Source organism: Delphinus delphis, chromosome 7 (assembly GCF_949987515.2).
Source record: "Delphinus delphis chromosome 7, mDelDel1.2, whole genome shotgun sequence".
Lineage (NCBI taxonomy): Eukaryota > Metazoa > Chordata > Mammalia > Artiodactyla > Delphinidae > Delphinus > Delphinus delphis.
In genome coordinates, this window is record NC_082689.1 from 51109559 (window position 1) to 51131704 (window position 22146).

Below are 22146 nucleotides of genomic sequence, written 5' to 3' on the forward strand. Positions count from 1 at the left end.
ATAACTCCTAAACTCCCAGGATAGTTTAAGCATAGTTTTGAGAAAATATTTGCATACTTTTATATTTCAGAAGAGACAAGTAATCAAACAGAGAAGCAAAGCCTTTCAGAGATAAAAACTAGAGCTCACTTATTTTCACTAGAGCTCACTCATTTTCTAATTATGGTTCAAAAATGTAAGTTAACAGTTTAAATGAGATCTTGCTACTAATTTTTAAAATAAATAATCATATTTTAAATTATTTTAAATCATATTTTAAATTATTAGTAAATTAAATTATATATTAAATTATATATTCTATTATATATTTATTGTATTGTTCCTATTTCTAATTTAGTCTCTTCAGCTAGCAATCTACATTATATTATTAGTGCAGTAGAGCAGAAATATGCATTTGATGGAATGGAACATTTGGAAGATCAGAATTATAAAGTTCTAAGAGGTGGCATTCACCAAAGTCGCTTAACCCTAGAAGAGCTTAAGTGACAGTTCACACAATGAGTATGTGCTTGTGTGTTATTCATTCATTCACTCGCTCATTTATTGTAAAGGTATTGCTCAATAGTTTTCAACCCTGTAAGCATATTAGCATCATCGGGAATACTTTATGTTTTAAACGTTCGGCATGGCTTATCTCTAGTTCACAGAATTATGTCAAAAATAGAACACTTCTGGGCTTCCCTGGTGACGCCGTGGTTGAGAGTCCGCCTGCCGATGCAGGGGACACGGGTTCGTGCCTCGGTCCGGGAAGATCCCACATGCCGCGGAGCGGCTGGACCCATGAGCCATGGCCGCTGAGCCTGCGCGTCCGGAGCCTGTGCTCAGCAACGGGAGAGGCCACAACAGTGAGAGGCCCGCGTACAACAACAACAACAACAACAACAACAACAACAACAAAAAATAGAACACTTCTGTGCGTTTAAATGAATGCAGAGGACATGAAAGGGAGAGCAGGAAACTTGATCAGCTCATGGTCAAGACAAGCCAAGTACAGATTAGGATCTGAGCCAGCTTCACCCTGGCCAGCTGTACTCAGAAAACAGCAGTACGTACCTTGATGATGCTGTCCCTTAAAATATCTGTCTTTGGTCACATGTCTCTACCCTGGAACATTTGCCTTCTCCTGGAAAAGTCAGTGGACTTTCTCTCTACCCTTATCCTTGTTCTTTCCTCCTCATGGAATGCACTTCTTGCACCCCCTCCTGCACTTTGCTTACTAAAATCCTACCTATCTTCCAAAACTCCATTAAAATGCCTTCTCCAAGAAGCCTATCACTTACATAATAAGCATAGCCATCTTATTCGTACTGCAGTTGGAATACTTATGTTCTGCCTTGCAAGTCCCAGAATGGGAAGAGAAAAATGTATTCAGAAGGGGTGTACCAAAATCAGTGTTGGTATAGGAGTGGGATTGGGGGAGATTTAGAAAATGATTGCAATTACACATGCCTTAAGATTCTGACATTTCCCTTTGGAGATGGGCACCATCCTCCACCCAATGAGAACCATTGCATATGATGAGATATCACAATCAGAATGTGTTACACATGCTAAAACTACAGAGTCTGACAAAATATTGAGAACTACTAATGAGGTCATTCCAAAAACATTTACACAGGCCTACTGGGTGCAAAACAAATGCCTGTAGATTTTTTTGAGAGCTGAACTCATGGGATGTTCAGCTTTAGATCTTTGCTGGTTCCTGCTCATGGCTGGGTAAGAGCTCTGTCAGTGTTGAGTAGGGGAGAGTTGACTTGATTCTAGGGAAGTCTCATTTTAATGGTGAGTTCATATAAATGAAATGGTATTACCCACTATATTGTACCATATTTTTTTTTGTTAGCTAAAAGATCTAAAATAAATCTACAGATAAATGACAAAAGAGAAAACTAAATGTGGGGGACATTCCCCCAAAGCTCCTCGCTTTCTTCAATGCCTGCACTTGCTACATTTTCAGGCACCCAAAACCTGGTCCCTAGCTCTAATTCTACTTTGCAATAAACTGCAATAAATAAGTATAAGAGCTCACAGGAGTTTTGTCACCTCTGAAAACTCTGGGGTAAGGAGTGTGACAGTGGATATTTGGGGAATGAAGAAGCTGGTGATGGGGAAGCGAGTTGTGGACAGGATGCTGCACTGTTGAGCAGAGATGATGGGGGCAGAGGAAGACTGAAGAGTTGGGGCATGAGGTAGGGAACAGCTCTTTGAGACAGTTCTCCCTTTCAGGTCCTACTCTCCTCCAGCAAGTGTAACTAGACTTTGTACCCAGAATTTGACTGAGTCCTTCACATTGCTCACACTCAGCTAGGTTCAAGACTTTGTCAGTTTCCCCCAATAATAAACTCAGTTCCAAGTACATTGGAAGATTTATTGTCTTAACATTATGCTTCAGAGCAAAATTTAAATCATCATTTGTCACCACTCACCTCTGTTCTCGCTCCAAAACCTCTAATCTTTCATTTCTCTTGACTTAAGGTCTCTCCTCCTCTCTTTTTCTGCCTCTAAAATCCCCTCAGCTGCACAGAGCAATTTAGTTCTGGCCTCAAATTTAATCCATTCAACAAAACAAAAGCCTAACAATTGGCCTAAAATGATATCTACAGTTCTTGAAATAAGTACCTTTTTTTTTCAGAAGCAAAAACCAGTTCACAGAAATGTTAAGTTTTCCTGATCAGTAAACATCTTTAAGTAAAACCTCATGCATGGTAACAGCTCTAATTTGACCAAAAGACCTGGAGATTTCAGTCTACTTGCTGGAAATCTATGGGGCCCTGTGAGAGAAAGGGGATCCATTTCTGCAGATTGTTTAATTGGTGTCACAAACCACATAAGTAACAGCTACAAATTCCTTGGTTGACCTGGCTCAGCTGCTATGACAACATCAGCATCTTTATGTTTTGAAATATCTGTTTAAGTGGCATTTTGTAGCATTTCTCTTTACTAACATGGTGAGTGTCAATAAATTTTCTTTGAGCAGCTAATCCCTAATTTTGTCATTTCTGCAATAAAGTTTATCCATACATTTTCACTTTGGATATCCCCTTTCCAAAACACCAAAAAGGTAATGTGACTTTCATAAACTAAATTTATCTTTTATATTAATTCTACCATTGTCTTGCTGAGCAAATGCTTTAATAATTTTCTGCCATTAAAAATGATTTATAAAAGTTTTACGGGACAGATATCTTTGAAAAAATGTCTATATTTTAGTAAGTGTGAACAACAGGGGAAAAATGGCTTAATATATTGTTTTTTTGTGAGATTTGAGAATGACTTTTCCAATGTATAATTCAGTTTAAGGTTAGCCAAGGTATTTTCCTCCTGAAAAGTTTATTTTTTTGAGAATTGCTCTTCTACCCCTTCTTTACTGTGATCCCCTAATAGTTGACCTAATGGTTATGGTACTAGACTAGTAGGAACACCCCAATAATTAATTAGCTGAGACTGGCTGGTGTCTAATATTGAAGAATGTATTTTCACAAAGAAGTTTATTTATTCTTACTCTCTGGCTCTGCCTTCAGGAAAAAAAAAAGGCTATAATTTACCAATCAGATGTAATTTCAAAGATAAGGCAGATAATTATACTGAGGAAAGACAAAAAAAAATAGCAGGTATTAAATTACACCCAAGAAGGTTGCATAGTAGAGTATAGAACCCTGGAAATGGACTATCTCATTTGATCCTGTTCCCATCACTTATTTGCTATGTAATCAAACAAGTTATTTAATCTGTTTCAGTTTGCTGATTTCTAAAGTGAGGATCATAAAAATAGCTGTTGTGAGAATTAAATGAGTAAATACTTGTCAAGTTTTTAGAATTTAGTGTTTTCTACTATAATTCTTATTATTCTCCTGCACTCACATATATGTCTCCAAACTATATGGAGATCTTATAGAAGGCTTCCTTAAAGAAATATACTATGGAAAAACAGTACCTGCTCATAAAAATTTTGATATGAGTTTATGCTTAGCTCATGAGAAAATATGCAGTGGATCAATTCCATCAATCAACTGAGTGAATTGCTGTACGGTAAATTGATCGTAACTCTTCTATCAACTTTCATTCTTAGCTTAATCCATCAAGATAGCCTATAGAGTGTATCTCCCAAATATCTCTCAGATCCATACAATTTACTGCATGAGTGAATGAAGGAATGGAATTGGCTTATTCTGGATATCTGGTAGAGTTACCCAATTTATAGAGCTGAAATGAACCACCTTTATCTAAATACTTTCTGTTGAGGACTCTGCCACTTAAGATACTTGCCTTTACTTTTTCTTGGCATAGAACCCTTTAGGAAAAGAGAACAATTCTAAAAAAGAGTATTCTGCAGACCTAAATGCTCTCAAAAAGAATAAATTTTAGCTAATCCAGCAAACTTGGTTTGCGGCAATTCACTTCTTTCCCAAAAGAATATTTTACCATCGTAGTTATTATCCCCAAAAGTATGCCTAGATTTAGGCCTTCTATACAGCCCAAACTTTTCATTCCTGAGTTTACTCCTTCTAGGACTGTTGTTCATACTTTGCCTAACATAATTTTCCCTTGTTAACTATAGGAATCTAGGAAATTCCCAGAAATCATGCAAAAAATGTTTATAGCTGAAGTCTTTGACCTTTCTTAGATATATTTAATTCCTCCGAAGAAATTATGAAAAATGAAGGGGAAAGGAAAAGTGATCCAAGAAATCTCTTCAGGTGAGGGTTAGTATATAAGCCCTCTAGGGAAAATGATGAAAACCTTCAAGAATCTGATGCTCAAACTTTATTTCTATATCATTCTTCAAAACCCAGCCTAGGCTAATTTTTTAGCAAAACAACTTGTAGTGAATGATCTTGGAGGACTTGGACTAATTGTGATTTGTATCAGGAAACTTTTGTGAAGGTTAAGAGAGAAGTTCAGCACAAGAACCCACACAATAATATTATCTCATTACTCTGGACATGGGATTCTTTCAGAAGGGGTCTATGTTTCCATATCATCCTTCCATCTGGACTAAGCTTCTGTGCAGGTCTGTTGGTTACAGAAAACCCAGAGTCATCAGTAAGAAATAGAAATCTCATCAAATAAAACAAGTTCAACAAAAATAAGGCAATAGTTTTTTTTTTTACATCTTTATTGGAGTATAATTGCTTTACAATGGTGTGTTAGTTTCTGCTTTATAACAAAATGAATCAGTTATACATATACATATGTTTCCATATCTCTTCCCTCTTTTGTCTCCCACCCTCCCACCCTCCCTATCCCACCCCTCTAGGTGGTCACAAAGCACTGAGCTGATCTCCCTGTGCTATGTGGCTGCTTCCTACTAGCTATCTATTTTACATTTGGTAGTGTATATATGTCCATACAATTCTCTCACTTTGTCACAGCTTACCCTTCCCCCTCCCCATATCTTCAACTCCATTCTTTAGTACGTCTGTGTCTTTATTCCTGCCTTACCCCTAGGTTCTTCATGACATTTTTTTATTTCTTAGATTCCATATATGTGTTAGCATACGGTATTTGTCTTTCTCTTTCTGACTTAATTCACTCTGTATGACAGACACTAGGTCCATCCACCTCATTATAAATAACTCAATTTCGTTTCTTTTTATAGCTGAGAAATATTCCATTGTATATATGTGCCACATCTTCTTTATCCATTCATCCGATGATGGACACTTAGGTTGTTTCCATCTTCTGGCTATTGTAAATAGAGCTACAATGAACATTTTGGTACATGACTCTTTTTGAATTATGGTTTTCTCAGGGTATATGGCCAGTAGTGGGATTGCTGGGTCATATGGTAGTTGTTTTTGTAGTTTTTTAAGGAACCTCCATAAGGTTCTCCATAGTGATTCCCACCAGCAGTGCAAGAGTGTTCCCTTTTCTCCACACCCTCTCCAGCATTTATTGTTTCTAGATTTTTTGATGATGGCCATTCTGACTGGTGTGAGATATCTCATTGTAGTTTTGATTTGCATTTCTCTAATGATTAATGATGTTGAGCATTCTTTCATGTGTTTGTTGGCAGTCTGTATATCTTCTTTGGAGAAATGTCTATTTAGGTCTTCTGCCCATTTTTGGATTGGGTTGTTTGTTTTTTTGTTATTGAGCTACATGAGCTGCTTATAAATTTTGGAGATTAATCCTTTGTCAGTTGCTTCATTTGCAAATATTTTCTCCATGCTGAGGGTTGTCTTTTGGTCTTGTTTATGGTTTCCTTTGCTGTGCAAAAGCTTTGAAGTTTCATTAGGTCCCATTTGTTTATTTTTATTTCCATTTCTTTAGGAGGTGGGTCAAAAAGGATCTTGTTGTGATTTATGTCATAGAGTGTTCTGCCTATGTTTTCCTCTAAGAGTTTGATAGTTTCTGGCCTTACATTTAGGTCATTAATCCATTTTGAGCTTATTTTTGTGTATGGTGTTAGGGAGTGTTCTACTCTCATATTTTTACATGTAGCTGTCCAGTTTTCCCAGCACCACTTATTGAAGAGGCTGTCCTTTCTCTACTGTACATCCCTGCCTCCTTTATCAAAGATAAGGTGACCATATGTTCGTGGGTTTATCTCTGGGCTTTCTATCCTGTTGCATTGATCTATATTTCTGTTTTTGTGCCAGTACCATACTGTCTTCATTACTATAGCTTTGTAGTATAGTCTGAAGTCAAGGAGCCTGATTCCTCCAGCTCCGTTTTTCGCTCTCAATATTACTTTGGCTATTCGGGGTCTTTTGTGTTTCCATACAAATTGTGAAATTTTTTTGTTCTAGTTCTGTGAAAAATGCCAGTGGTAGTTTGATAGGGATTGCATTGAATCTGTAGATTGCTTTGGGTAGTAGAGTCATTTTCACAATGTTGATTCTTCCAATCTAAGAACATGGTATATCTCTCCATCTCTTTGTATCATCTTTAATTTCTTTCATCAGTGTCTTATAATTTTCTGCATACAGGTCTTTTGTCTCCTTAGGTAGGTTTATTCCTAGATATTTTATTCTTTTTGTTGCAATGGTAAATGGGAGTGTTTTCTTGATTTCACTTTGAGATTTTTCATCATTAGTGTATAGGTATGCCAGAGATTTCTGTGCATTAATTTTGTATCCTGCTACTTTACCAGATTCATTGGTTAGTTCTAGTAGTTTTCTGGTAGCATCGTTAGGATTCTCTATGTATAGTATCATGTCATCTGCAAACAGTGACAGCTTTACTTCTTCTTTTCGGATTTGGATTCCTTTTATTTCCTTTTCTTCTCTGATTGCTATGGCTAAAACTTCCAAACCTATGTTGAATAAGAGTGGTGAGAGTGGGCAACCTTGTCTTGTTCCTGATCTTAGTAGAAATGCTTTCAGTTTTTCACCATTGAGGACGATGTTGGTTGTGGGTTTGTCATATATGGCCTTTATTATGTTGAGGAAAGTTCCCTCTATGCCTACTTTCTGCAAGGTTTTTATCATAAATGGGCGTTGAATTTTGTCAAAAGCTGTCTCTGCATCTATTGAGATGACCATATGGTTTTTCTCCTTCAATTTGTTTATATGGTGTATCACATTGATTTGCGTATATTGAAGAATCCTTGCATTCCTGGAATAAACCCCACCTGATCATGGTGTATGATTCTCTTACTGTGCTGTTGGATTCTGTTTGCTAGTATTTTGTTGAGGATTTTTGCATCTATGTTCATCAGTGATATTGGCCTGTAGTTTTCTTTCTTTGTGACATCTTTGTTTGGTTTTGGTATCAGGGTGATGGTGGCCTCGTAGAATGAGTTTGGGAGTGTTCCTCCCTCTGCTATATTTTGGAAGAGTTTGAGAAGGATAGGTGTTAGCTCTTCTCTAAATGTTTGATATAATTCGCCTGTGAAGCCATCTGGTCCTGGGCTTTTGTTTGTTGGGAGATTTTTAATCACAGTTTCAATTTCAGTGCTTGTGATTGGTCTGTTCATATTTTCTGTTTCTTCCTGAATCAGTCTTGGCAGGTTGTGCATTTCTAAGAATTTGTCCATTTCTTCCAGGTTGTCCATTTTATTGGCATAGAGTTGCTGGTAGTAATCTCTCATGATCTTTTGTATTTCTGCAGTGTCAGTTGTTACTTCTCCTTTTTTATTTCTAATTCTATTGATTTGAGTCTTCTCCCTTTTTTTCTTGATGAGTCTGGCTAGTGGTTTATCAATTTCGTTTATCTTCTCAAAGAACCAGCTTTTAGTTTTATTGATCTTTGCTATCATTTCCTTCATTTCTTTTTCATTTATTTCTGATCTGATCTTTATGATTTCTTTCCTTCTGCTAACTTTGGGGTTTTTTTTGTCCTTCTTTTTCTAATTGCTTTAGGTGCAAGGTTAGGTTGTTTATTCGAGATGTTTCCTGTTTCTTAATGTGGATTGTATTGCTATAAACTTCCCTCTTAGAACTGCTTATGCTGCATCCCATAGGTTTTGGGTTGTTGTGTCTCCATTTTCATTTGTTTCTAGGTATTTTTTGATTTCCTCTTTGGTTTCTTCAGTGATCACTTCGTTATTAAGTAGTGTATTGTTTAGCCTCCATGTGTTTGTATTTTTTTACAGATATTTTCCTGTAATTGATATGTAGTCTCATAGCGTTGTGGTTGGAAAAGATACTTGATACAATTTCAATTTTCTTAAATTTACCAAGGCTTGATTTGTGACCCAAGATATGATCCTTCCTGGAGAATGTTCCACGAGCACTAGAGAAAAATGTGTATTCTGTTGTTTTCGGATGGAATATCCTATAAATATCAATTAAGTCCATCTTTTTTAATGTATCATTTAAAGCTTGTGTTTCCTTATTTATTTTCATTTTGGATAATCTGTCCATTGGTGAAAGTGGGGTGTTAAAGTCCCCTAATATGAATGTGTTACTGTCGATTTCCCCTTTTATGGCTGTTAGTATTTGCCTTATGTATTGAGGTGCTCCTATGTTGGGTGCATAAATATTTACAATTGTTATATCTTCTTCTTGGATCGATCCCTTGATCATTATGTAGTGTCCTTCTTTGTCTCTTCTAATAGTCTTTATTTTAAAGTCTATTTTGTCTGATATGAGAATTGCTACTCCAGCTTTCTTTTGGTTTCCATTTGCATGGAATATCTTTTTCCATCCCCTTACTTGCAGTCTGTATGTGTCTCTAGGTCTGAAGTGGGTCTCTTGTAGACAGCATATGTATGGGTCTTGTTTTTGTATACATTCAGCCAGTCTGTGTCTTTTGGTGGGAGCATTTAATCCATTTACATTTAAGGTAATTATCAATATGTATGTTCCTATTCCCATTTTCTTAATTGTTTTGGGTTTGTTATTGTAGGTCTTTTCCTTCTCTTGTGTTTCTTGCCTAGAGAAGGTCCTTTAGCGTTTGTTGTAAAGCTGGTTTGGTGGTGCTGAACTCTCAGCTTTTTCTTGTCTGTAAAGGTTTTAATTTCTCCATCAAATCTGAATGAGATCCTTGCTGGGTAGAGTAGTCTTGGTTGTAGGTTTTTCTCCTTCATCACTTTAAATATGTCCTGCCAGTCCCTTCTGGCTTGCAGAGTTTCTGCTGAAAGATCATCTCTTAACCTTATGGGAATTCCCTTGTGTGTTATTTGTTGTTTTTCCCTTGCTGCTTTTAATATGTTTTCTTTGTATTTAATTTTTGACAGTTTGATTAATATGTGTCTTGGCGTGTTTCACCTTGGATTTACCCTGTATGGGACTCTCTGTGCTTCCTGGACTTAACTATTTCCTTTCCCATATTAGGGAAGTTTTCAACTATAATCTCTTCAAATATTTTCTCAGTCCCTTTCTTTTTCTCTTCTTCTTCTGGAACCCCTATATTTCAACTGTTGGTGTGTTTAATGTTGTCCTAGAAGTCTCTGAGACTGTCCTCAGTTCTTTTCATTCTTTTTTCTTTATTCTGTTCTGCAGTAGTTATTTCCACTATTTTATCTTCCAGGTCACTTATCCGTTCTTCTGCCTCAGTTATTCTGCTATTGATCCCTTCTAGAGTATTTTTATTTTCATTTATTGTGTTGTTCATCATTGCTTGTTTTATCTTTAGTTCTTCTAGGTCCTTGTTAAATGTTTCTTGCATTTTCTCTATTCCATTTCCAAGATTTTGGATCATCTTTACTATCATTATTCTGAATTCTTTTTCAGGTAGACTGCCTATTTCCTCATCATTTGTTAGGTCTGGTGGGTTTTATCTTGCTCCTTCATCTGCTGTGTGTTTTTCTGTCTTCTCATTTTGCTTATCTTACTGTGTTTGGGATCTCCTTTTTGCAGGCTGTAGTTTCGTAGTTCCCGTTGTCTTTGGTGTCTGTCCCCAGTGGCTAAAGTTGGTTCAGTGGGTTGTGTAGGCTTCCTGGTGGAGGGGACTAGTGCCTGTTTTCTGGTGGATGAGGCTGGATCTTGTCTTTCTAGTGGACAGGTCCACGTCTGGTGGTGTGTTTTGGGGTGTCTGTGGACTTACTATGACTTTAGGCAGCCTCTCTGCTAATGGGTGGGGTTGTGTTCCTGTCTTGCTAGTTGTTTGGCATAGGCTGTCCAGCACTGTAGCTTGCTGGTCGTTGAGTGAAGCTGGGTGTTGGTGTTGAGATGGAGATTTCTGGGAGATTTTCGCCGTTTGATATTATGTGGAGCCGGGAGGTCTCTTGTGAATCAGTGTCCTGAAGTTGGCTCTCCCACCTCAGAGGCACAGCACTGGCTCCTGGCTGTAGTACCAAGAACCTTTCATTCACATGACTCAGAATAAAAGGGAGAAAAAGTAGAAAGAAAGAAAGAAAGAAAGAGAGAGAGAGAGAGAGAGAGAGAGAGAGGGAAAAAGAAAGAAAGAAAAGAAAAGAAAGTAAGATAAAATAAATTTATTAAAGTAAAAAATAATTATTAAGAAAAAAAATTTTTTTAAGTTAATAAAAAACAAAAAACAGATGGATAGAGCCCTAGGACAAATGGTGAAAGCAAAGCTATACAGACAAAAACTCACACAGAAGAATACACATACACACTCACAAAAAGAGGAAAAGGGGGAAAAAAATAAATCCTGGTCTCAAAGTCCACCTCCTCAGTGTGGGATAATTCGTTGCCTATTCAGGTATTCCAAAGATGCAGGGTACATCAAGTTGATTGTGGAGATTTAATCCACTGCTCCTGAGGCTGCTGGGAGAGATTTCCCTTTCTCTTCTTTGTTCCCACAGCTCCCGGGGCTCAGCTTTGGATTTGGCTCCGCCTCTGTGCTTAGGTCGCTGGAGGGCGTCTGTTCTTCGCTCAGACAGGACGGGGTTAAATGAGCCGCTGCTTCGGGGGCTCTGGCTCACTCAGGCCGGGGGGAGGGAGGGGCACGATACGGGGCGAGCCTGCGGCGGCAGAGGCCAACGTGACGTTGCACCAGCCTGAGGCGCGCCGTGCGTTTTCCTGGGGAAGTTGTCCCTGGATCCCGGGACCCTGGCAGTGGCGGGCTGCACAGGCTCCCCGGAAGGGAGGTATGGATAGTGACCTGTGCTCGCACACAGGCTTCTTGGTGGTGGCAGCAGCAGCCTTAGCGTCTCATGCCTGTCTCTGGGGTCTGCGCTGTTAGCCGCGGCTTGCGCCCATCTCTGGAGCTCCTTTAAGCAGCGCTCTTAATCCTCTCTCCTCGTGCACCAGGAAGCAAAGAGGGAAGAAAAAGTCTCTTGCCTCTTCGGCAGGTCCAGACTTTTCCCCGGACTCCCTCCAGGCTAGCCATGGTGCACTAACCCGCTGCAGGCTGTGTTCACTCAGCCAACCCCAGTCCTCTCCTGGCGCTCAGACCTCCGAAGCCTGAGCCTCCTGTCCCAGACCCGCTCACCCCGGCGGGTGAGCAGACGAGCCTCTCTGGCTGGTGAGTGCCGGTTGGCACCGATCCTCTGTGCAGGAATCTCTCCGCTTTGCCCTCCACACCCCTGTTTCTGCGCTCTCCTCCATGGCTGCGAAGCTTCCCCGCTCCGCCACCTGCAGTCTCCGCCCACGAAGGGGCTTCCTAGTGTGTGGAAACCTTTCCTCCTTCACAGCTCCCTCCCACTGGTGCAGGTCCCGTCCCTATTCTTTTGTCTCTGTTTATTCTTTTTTCTTTTGCCCTACCCAGGTACGTGGGGACTTTCTTGCTTTTGGGGAGGTCTGAGGTCTTCTGCCAGTGTGCAGTAGGTGTTCTGTAGGAGTTGTTCCACGTGTAGATGTATTTCTGATGTATCTGTGGAGAGGAAGGTGATCTCCACGTCTTACTCTCCGCCATCTTCCCTGCCGTCTCAAGGCAGTAGTTTTGATGTTTTCTTCGATGTAGAGATAGTAGAGCACTTACAATTTATTTTAAATGGGTTCATCATGAGAATAATCCTGTTGTATTAGCCATTATAGATTAGAGATAGCACTGCTCCCACAACCGTGGCTAAATGTTGTAGATCAGTAAAGTGCTTTGTGACTAATTGCTTAAAGTGCTTTTATTTTAAAGCATGGATTTGCAATTTATAAAGGAGTACTGTAGTAGGAGTATTGCATACATGACCAAGAGAAGCAATTTATTCCACTACTAACTTCAACAACTATAAGTAGATAAGGCTCTCTCCACACGTTTCTTCAAAATAGCCCCTCAGCATAACCAGCCTAAGTCAGACAGGAACATGTACATAGGAGAGAAAAAATAGCATGGAAGGCATTTTGTAAGAACACTAGTCTTTCTCATTCCAGGTTAAAGGATAGATGATTATGTGAGATTGATTTCTATTTTGGCTGATTCTTAGACCTTAATTAATGAGTTACCAACTAAGCCCTCTAAGATTTGGTGACTAAAGCTGAATAAGATGGAAAAAACAATTAATTGTTTGGGAATTTGGTATCACCAAGTCAATTTAGTTTATGCATTTGTCAAACAATATGTATAGAATATCATCAGGGGCATCTAAAGCCTCCTAGAATTTTGGATTATTCATGCCCCCAATATTTTATGAATCTTTTTTCTGTAGTAAGTACCTACTTGCTGAAAATTATGTATTCCACTTGATGAAGATTGTAAGTGGTTTTTGTATCCAAGGGGAAAATGATGAACAAATTCAAAGCAGACATACTTTCCTGATTCTTTCTTCTCTCATCTTCCCTAGATGGAAACTCATACCAAAAAAAAAGTGCTCTCTCCACTGAAGAATTTGATCATAAACACTAAAAAATTAGTAATTTGTGATGTTTGCCATCTTAGAGTAGAAGCAATTCATTGCTCTTGCTATGCATGAATATGCAAGGTAAACAATGTGTGTAGTTTGCGATCCCTAAGATCTAGAGTGGTTGGTTGGCTCTGGTATTACAGGATGGCTAGTCAGAAATCGAGACAAAAATGATGGTGGAGGGCTTCCCTGGTGGCGCAGTGGTTGAGAGTCTGCCTGCCAATGCAGCGGACATGGGTTCGTGCCCCAGTCCGGGAAGATCCCACATGCCACGGAGCGGCTGGGCCCGTGAGCCATGGCCACTGAGCCTGCGCGTCCGGAGCCTGTGAGAGGCCCGCGTACCGCAAAAAAAAAAAAAAAAAAAAAAGATGGTGGAGTTTTCACATTTACACCTTTTGATTTTTTTAAACATAGATATTTACCTTAGTCATATATTTATGCTGGATTTTAAATTGAATAACTTCTCATTATTCCTGGAGTCAGAAATTTCTATTATTTCTTCTCCATGGTATGAGAACATGGCAAGAGAACGTCTGGGTCCTTCTTGCAGCCCTTCACTTTGAAATCCTCCTGAGTATAGGCCTGTGTGGGTCTTGGGATTTGAGTCTTTCTTAGCCTGTCTTCTACTGCAAGTGTTACTACAGGAAGTAATAGTAAAAAGTGAGTTTTGTTTTGTAGGGAGGGCTGCTTGCTATCAAACTACTCATTCTTCTCTGAAAAACTGAAGTTTGAATTTTAGTAGCTTGTCAGAACATGAAGATTAAAAATGCCATGTTTTTTCAACTTGAATCTTTGCAATTTCATGTCTCCAGGCAACACAAAATGCATTCACTCTTTCAGATCCAATAGAAACTTGCCCCTGTGGGTCAGGGAATTAGTACTGGGTGACCAAACTATTCAGGTTAGTACATTGAGGTTGAAGGCTCAGCTCTGCTCCTTAGATGGTATGTGATCTCGGGCAATAGAAATTGTTGGCAGGATTAAATGATAAAATATAAGAAGCACCTGGCATAGTTCTTGGCACATGGTAACTATTCCCTTAATATTAACTACTGTTTTTGCTGTTGCTGCTAATATTATTAATAGTAATAAACTTTGCAATTTTTACTCATTAATCTGTATCTAACAGATCACTTATGATTTAATAAATCAATATGTAACAGCCTATTCATGTTAAAATACATGTAGACAGATTATAATAAGAATTTGAAATTTAAAGTTGTTTATGTAATTGTATCCTTTTTAAAGGTTTTGTGTGAAGACCTACAGTTTAAAATCTGATCACACCTTCTTCACGTCCATGTTTGGATCCATTTTAAAACACAAGAGCTCAGAACCTTATGGAAAATTGTAGGCCAGAGATTGTGGATAAGTGGGAAGATATATCATGTACATGCCTCATTGATTTTTCTTTCTGACATTATTAAAATTGAGCAATTTGAGAAATAATTTTCTGATAGTAGTAGCATTATGTTATAAAATCCCACATTGAAAGTAGAACTTTCAACGATTTTTTTAACTTTCAAATTGAGTAGAATTGGTGACAAAGCAGTAAAATCAAGAATTGATCTTTTTAGTAGTTACCTAGAGCCACTAAACATGAATGATACTCTATTCTACATGTATAGGAGAGTGAGAATTAATGGCTTATGTTTAGAACAATAACCCTCAGGTTTTTTTGCAGGATTATCTATCATTAAAACAAGTTCAGTTATGTTCAGTATTCTCCATTTAGGCACAAAAGTAGGTTTACATATTGACATGTTTAAACATTTTTACTTAAAGCAATTGAAATTTTTTTTTCTTAATCTAGCTTTAAATAGAAAACCCAATTAACTAGAATACTAAAAGCAAAGCCAAAGTGTTTCTATCATTTTACAATTTTTTTCCAAGTTTTAACTTTTAAAACTAGTTTAGATTACCTAAAATTAGTACTCTTTATGTATTTTTTTGCTTATAAAAGACAAAGAAAATGTGAATTTTTGTTGCACCTCTCAGATTCAATTTTCATCCCATCTTTTCCCTGATTGAGAAAGTAGAGAAGACCCATACTGCCTCTCACGTTAAATTGGCTCTAAGAGCCAAATCTTAAAATTTCCGCAACTGTTCCCACCACTCTTTACAGCAGACAAAGTATGATTTGAGTGGTCTTCATTTCACTACCCTAGACCTTCTTTCTCCATTGCTACCCTCCCAACTTCCCTACCTTCAAAGACAATCAATGCCTTTACTTTCTCACCATCTCCCTGCCACCAGAGCCTGCTTAAAAAAGAAAATAAAAGATCTGTTATTCAATCAGACAAATTCCATCTGAGAATAAGAGCATTTCAATAGGTGTGAGAGCTTTCCTCTAAAAGAATGACGCTGAAGGAGAAACCATTACCTTAGTCAGTGGGCTGGAACTCTGAGTCAAGTTTTCGCAACTGGGCTTCACTTCTTCCTTGGCACATCTTTTTCTTTCCAATCTGCTGCCTTCACTCATATTCCTTTCTGCTCTTCCATCTCACCTCCTCACTCCCCTCATTAGGAGAATATTCCTATCCTAATGCCACCAAAACACATACATCCTATAGACCCAGTTTTAGACTGAACTCTTTTAAGAAGGCATCTCACTACCTCTCTTCATTGTTTAAACTCTAGTTTCTATGGAACTTTAAGATTTCTGGCTGTTTAATGTGCTATTTCCTCCCCAAGTGGAATGAATTGTTACAGAATGGCAGATGAATATACGTAGAGATCGTGCATTCATTTTCCACAGATCACCTCTGATCATCTCTGTGCAGAACTCACCACATCTTTAGGTGCTTAATACATGTGTATTAGGATTCACTCACATTGCTAATGTGAATCGGTGTGTTTTGTACTGCTTTAGTTGACCAAAAAATAATTTAGCCTTTTCTTGATTTGTATCTTATATAACACTTTATGAAATAAGACATTACTTCCTCTAACTTTACAGGGTTGAAACTAGCACATTTGGAAAGAGGTGGAATTTTTCTTCAGCAGCCTCACCTCTTTTTTTCTTCTCATCTCTCTTGGTATTTAGTGTTCACTCCTTCCTTTGCTTACTGTTACCTTCATGCACACAGCAAAATTTATCCTCAGGCCGAAATACACAACAGTTTCCTCTCGAGAGGCATTTAAATGAGGAGTATTTTCTCCTGATGTGAAGATTTCTTATTCCCAACCTACAAGGCAAATCATATTATACAGATGTCTAAACACCGTTTAGAATCAGAAGCTCCGATTTATCCCACATTACGTTTCTCCAGTAACTATAACTTTCAATCCTAGATCATCAATTCTTTCTAGTTATTGGCAACATAAGCTACATAAATGGACCAAAAATAGAACTGAATCAACCTAGACAGATTTGCCTGCATGAGGAAATACTGCTATACATAGCAAAGGTAATGTTTTTCTTATGAAGAAATGATAATGCAGCATAACGCAGAACTAGTATTTCTGCTGAAAGGACTACACAAACCAATTTTTGCCAAGTATTTTTCAAACACTATTTGCTGCTTCTGCTAAATATGGAAAATTAACTGGAGTATTTTTTAAGGGATAATATGGGGGTCTGTCTCCCACACTCTCCCAGGCCATGGTGCCGTGGAGTAGTCAGTCATTCCTTCTGACCATGTGTTCCTCATTTCTAAAATGGAAATTATGGTGATAGTTTTACTACTCCATGCAGGGATTGTTGGGTCAGATAAGTGAGAAATGTATGAGGGCAAATATAAACCATTAAATTAAATCAATTATTGTGTTTATAGAAGAAATTATCTTTTTGCTAATTATGAATTCTACATGTTAGGAAAACACAACAAGCACATCAAATCTGTTATATCTTGGATATTACTATTCAGGACAAAACTAATCTTTGAAAAGAGAATAGATTTAAAGTCTGTGTAAAGAAAAATATTAGTAACTAATAGAATAAATGGCGTATAGATATGGCAGAAATGGTAAAGGTGGTATGCAAATAATTGTAGTTTGGGAAATGGAGGGCAAGATTCCGGTTGGACTTTGTCAGAGAGATTCAGCCACTAGACAGTCTTGAAACCTTGGTCAGATGACTCAACCTACATATCAGTTTCTACACTTTGCCGTGAAGATTCAGGTAATTAAGATAAGTGAAGCACTTAAAATAGTGCCCACCACCTAGCAGTTGTTCACAAAGTGTTATTACTGATATATTTTCAATTGTATAATAATTTGTCCTAGCAGGTTATTTTTTAAATACTAGTTCAACAAGACCTAACTGGACAACTGGAGTCTCTAATACCCAGCTGATCATGTGCCTTACATTATTCCCTGCAAGTATTATTTATATCATCTACAAAGCTAACATATTATGATTCTAATACAATAATAGTGAGCTCAAATTGCAGGCTAAGATTTAGATTAGCTAAATTTAAAGGATTTTTGTTTATTTGTGTAGATCTGTCCCTCCTATGACCTCTATCCCCTCCTTGCACCCTTCTGATTTTACACTGTGTTTATAAAGCAAAAACCATATTTCCATCATTTTACAAATTACTTTTTTCAAATTTCAACAGTTAGATGAACACCTAAAAGCTCTTTGAGATGAACAGAATTATCCAAGTTTCCTTACTTTCACTGCCTTTTTCCTGGCTATCAACCAAGCTTCTATGCACCTGCTTTGAACAAACCCATTGCATTCATTCCTAAGGTGTAGCTTCCTATGTATGGGAACTTGCAAATCTCTTCAGTAAAATGAAATTCCTAGGTCAATTTATGGATCTTGTTGACATAATAGTGACTTAGAAGCCAATAATTTTTACTTCAGGTTATCTATTTGTGATCTACACTGAAGTAAATCACTTGATTATTCTGGGCCTGTTTCTTACCCATAAAATAAAGTTAGACTAGATCAAAGTTTTTAACCCAGGTTATATAGATAGAGCCTGTACACTTGGAGAGTGATTTTTTTACTAACCTTTAACTAAAATTTAGGATTTCCTTCATTTGCAGGCAAAAATGCACAGAGTAACACTTGGGGTATTTGTGTTTGTCACCAATAGAAATCATCAATATTTTCATAAGATATTTAAATTCATGGGGATACCTTGAAGTATTATTTGATATTATTTCAAAATTACTCAGCTGATAGACCTGCAGCTAGACCTTGTTATTTAACTCATTGGTAAAGAAGCACATATATTACTGTATCACATGTTAAGGATTACTTAAAGATGTTGATAATTGTATTTTAATAAAAATGAAGTCCCTTGTAATCCCATGTATTTCATTTCATTTATTTATGACTTTTACTTTAAGGAGGTCATTCGTTTCATCAAACTAAAAGAGAGGACTCTGATTCAAAAATGTTTGGAACCTTGGATTTTAGGGATGCTTCTCAAGGTCTTTTACACAGATCACTCTTGGGTCATGAAGATTATCTAAGACGATCTGTAATGAATTGAAAAATGCAAATCAGTTCTTTTCTGTCAGAATGATATGGCTTTCTTTTTTTATGAAAGCCTAAGCGTTACTTTCAAGTAACCCTTCCAAGTAACCCTTTTTTATGAAAGCCTAAGGGTTACTTCCAAGTAATCCAAGTTAGTTGTAAAGGCTTCTACAACTAAAGATTTATTAACTAAAAGTAATGTGATTTGAATTTGCTAATTCAGTATTTTCCTAAGCATTCTGGCTGCCACGCGATTGATTGGCAATGTTGTATACCTGCCCCTGAAAACACCTGGAATTTTATAGTTTCAAGGAATATTTTTTTTTCCAGTGCTTCAAAAATCTTGTCTTGAATTGGTCATAGTTTTAAGTTGCTACTTTTCTAATTGCATGTATGGAATTACTCTTGGATGTAGTCTACGTAACATTTAGGGATTTTTTTTTGTAATTGCTGCATTTTAACCATTTGCCATTTTGCTCCTCTTCCACTGTTTTGTTATTGGTGAGTTCTTTATCCACTAGAAGTAAGAGCATTCGATTATTGGTAAAGCTCAGTGTTCTTTGTCCATTGTAAAAGATTCTCAAAATTTTTGAGAAACACAGAATTAGTTAATTACTTATATTCCTGTCTTTTTAATTCAATCTGTTTTTTCCACTCTGTTCCATTCTATTCTAGTCTATTTTGTTCTGTTATAATCTAGTTATAAGTAACACGATATTAAATCAGAAGTATAAGCCAAGACTATATGTCAGAAATGTCAGAAACAAATTGACTTGGGAAGCAGAAATTTCACAGAAGATCCAAAAGTCAATAATAGGATGCTTATAACCTTCACCCAATTCAAACAATTGAAAGGGCCAGGTTGTTGATGGTTAGAATAGAATTTTTGAAGAAGATTTCTTTAATGAGTTCTCTGCTATTGGGAAAGATGTAGAAATGCTTCCCTCTTCGCCTCAGATCAAAGGAAGATAGCTTCACCCTTGGAGAGCTTGAAGTTAGGAGGATATTGGGAATGGAATTTAGTTCCTACGTGAGAGGTCTAAAAGGTTAGAAGGTGACAGATAAGCTGAAGAAGAGGAAGCTGTGTAGGTTTCAGCCTTTTCTCAAGTAATTTATAGGAATAAAGGCCTAGTGAATGTTCCATGTGAACCAAATGTAACCTACCTGTATTTGTAAGCATGATTGGACCTCAGGAGACAGAAGCTGGAGATGTACCAACAAATTTCCAGGGGCTGTGGACATTGTGAAGGAACCAGAGTTTCATATGTCCATACCAAGGTTGTGCTAAGTCTCCAGCCATGGTCTTGGCAAGAGGTCCCTGGAGAGCCCATGAATGTGCTTACAGAATAGAGTCAGCTCTAAACACCTGCCTGGTCTAGTGAGTGCAAAGCCATCCTACAGTAGTACTAGTCATAGAGGAACTTTGCTGTTCTTCTTAGCCTTCTTCTCTCCCTTGCTCCAGCTCAGGAGTCCAAGGTAGCCAGTTGAGGGAGGGCAAACAGGAAATGAAAGAAACATCAATCATGCCCTCCCCCCCATCACCACCCTTTCTAAGCTCTGCAACAAACCCAAGGTTGGGAAGAAGTTTTATCTTTGTTTTAAGATTGATGTGTATTATATGTGACCAGACCTAAGACACTGGCATTTTAATGTTATCACACGATGTTTTTATTAACTAAGAATGACTGGAAAAGTCCTGATACTCTCTGAAAGATTGAACTTGGGACAGAAGATAAGTTTCTCCCACTGAATATATTTTAAAGAGAAAGTAAGGGACAAAATAATTTTGCTTTGTGATAATACTCCCTAAGTTCTATATGTTCACTAATTTTATAATTATATAATTGTTGGAGAAATGATCTCAAAATCAGTTGGTGCAAAGTTTAATTGTTAGTATATTTTCAATCAAATTTCAGATGGAGAGAACATTCTATCATATATGACTGTTTTCTGAAATAGCAAGTCATATAGTCATATATAGGCATCATAATTGACTCAAAAATTAATTTCTGCTCATTTTTTAACTTTCTTATATAAGACTCTTTTATCTGTACATTTTGCTTTACGTTTCTATTTTTGATAGATTCTCTGCAACCTCTCTAGAAATGTTGGAACATTTTCCATGCTAATTTTTTTCAAGGTTTATATAGAAGCTGAGTGATTCTAAGATGATAAATTCCAATAGTTTGTTTTGGCAGATGATGACTTATCTTAAACATTACATTCTCTTGTACTCATTTGTTTTAAATTCATAGCAACTAAGCAATGTGTGATAAAAGACACTGAACATCAGAGGGTTTGTTTAAAAGAATTTGTTTCAATTAAAAATATTTGGGGAAAACATGCATAATTTTTATGTTTGATTTAAAGCATATTTAAACATGTTTCATCTGTTTCATTTCTGTATTCCCAGATTAAATTGCAACTTTACAAATTTGTATAACCACCAGAAGATGATTTGTTATACTCTATAAATCCACAAGCTGAAGAGAAAGTGTTTGGTATCTTTGGAGAAATGTGCCACAGATCCATTGTAAAATCCAGTCTTCAACATTTTCCTAATTGCTTTAGTTTCCTGACCTTATTAGGTTTTTTTCCTCAGACCTATTTTGTTTTTGTTTATTTGTTATTTGTTTGCTTATTTTTTAGGTGAGCCTGATCTTCATAAGAATTCAGAAGATCTAGTAAGTGCCGAAGAAAAACATGCTGAGACACATTCATAGGTTTGAAACACCTTAAAGGCTTCTGTCATTTTAAACATGAGAGGTAATTTTATTTTTTAGATGAGAAATTTATTTCTGAAGTGGATGGTTTGTAAAATATCATTAGAAACAAAGTTATCTTACTTAAATGTCCTCCTGGATTCTTCTTTTAAATCTCTGTTTTCTGGAGCAAAACATTAACAGGTAAGCTTTAAATATTTAACTTTTAAATTTACCTTTTCAAAGGATTCTTGACTTATTCATCCATAAAAATTATATTTACTGAGGCCTTTTAGTCCTTTAAAAATAATAAGCTATATCCTATGGGGAGGTTTAATCCTGGTTTCTTCCACTATTCCATAAAAGAAATATGAATGTTTTATACCAATTTCCTTTTCTACATCATGTAGGAAATATGAATGTTTACACTGAGTGATAATAACAAAGCAAGTACATATTATGAAACAACATCAATATTTGCTAAAATCCGTGGACATTTGCATCAATGATTCCCTTTTTAAAAATTCAGCTTCTACAACCTAAGTGTCCATCAACAGATGAATGGATAAAGAAGATGTGGCACATATATACAATGGAATATTACACAGCCATAAAAAGAAACGAAATTGAGTTATTTGTAGTGAGGTGGATGGACCTAGAGACTGTCATGCAGAGTGAAGTAAGTCAGAAAGAGAAAAACAAATACCGTATGCTAACACATATCTATGGAATCTTAAAAAAAAAAATGGTCATGAAGAACCTAGGGGCAAGACGGGAATAAAGACACAGACCTACTAGAGAATGGACTTGAGGATACAGGGAGGGGGAAGGGTAAGCTGGGATGAAGTGAGAGAGAGGCATGGACATATATACACTAC

General features: G+C 37.1%; 1 protein-coding gene across 3 annotated transcripts in view; it reads left to right on the forward strand.

Annotated features, from left to right (window-relative positions):
- Positions 1–22146, forward strand: part of PDE1A (phosphodiesterase 1A) — a 349907-nt gene that overhangs the window by 324063 nt on the left and 3698 nt on the right. The window contains exons 15-17 of one of the 3 annotated variants that reach the window (XM_060016482.1): positions 21216–21250; positions 21350–21472; positions 21679–21947. In XM_060016482.1, the coding sequence (XP_059872465.1) occupies positions 21216–21250; positions 21350–21469 (155 nt within the window). In that variant the 3' untranslated portion in view covers positions 21470–21472; positions 21679–21947. The other 2 variants (XM_060016484.1, XM_060016483.1) reach the window with 2 other exon arrangements.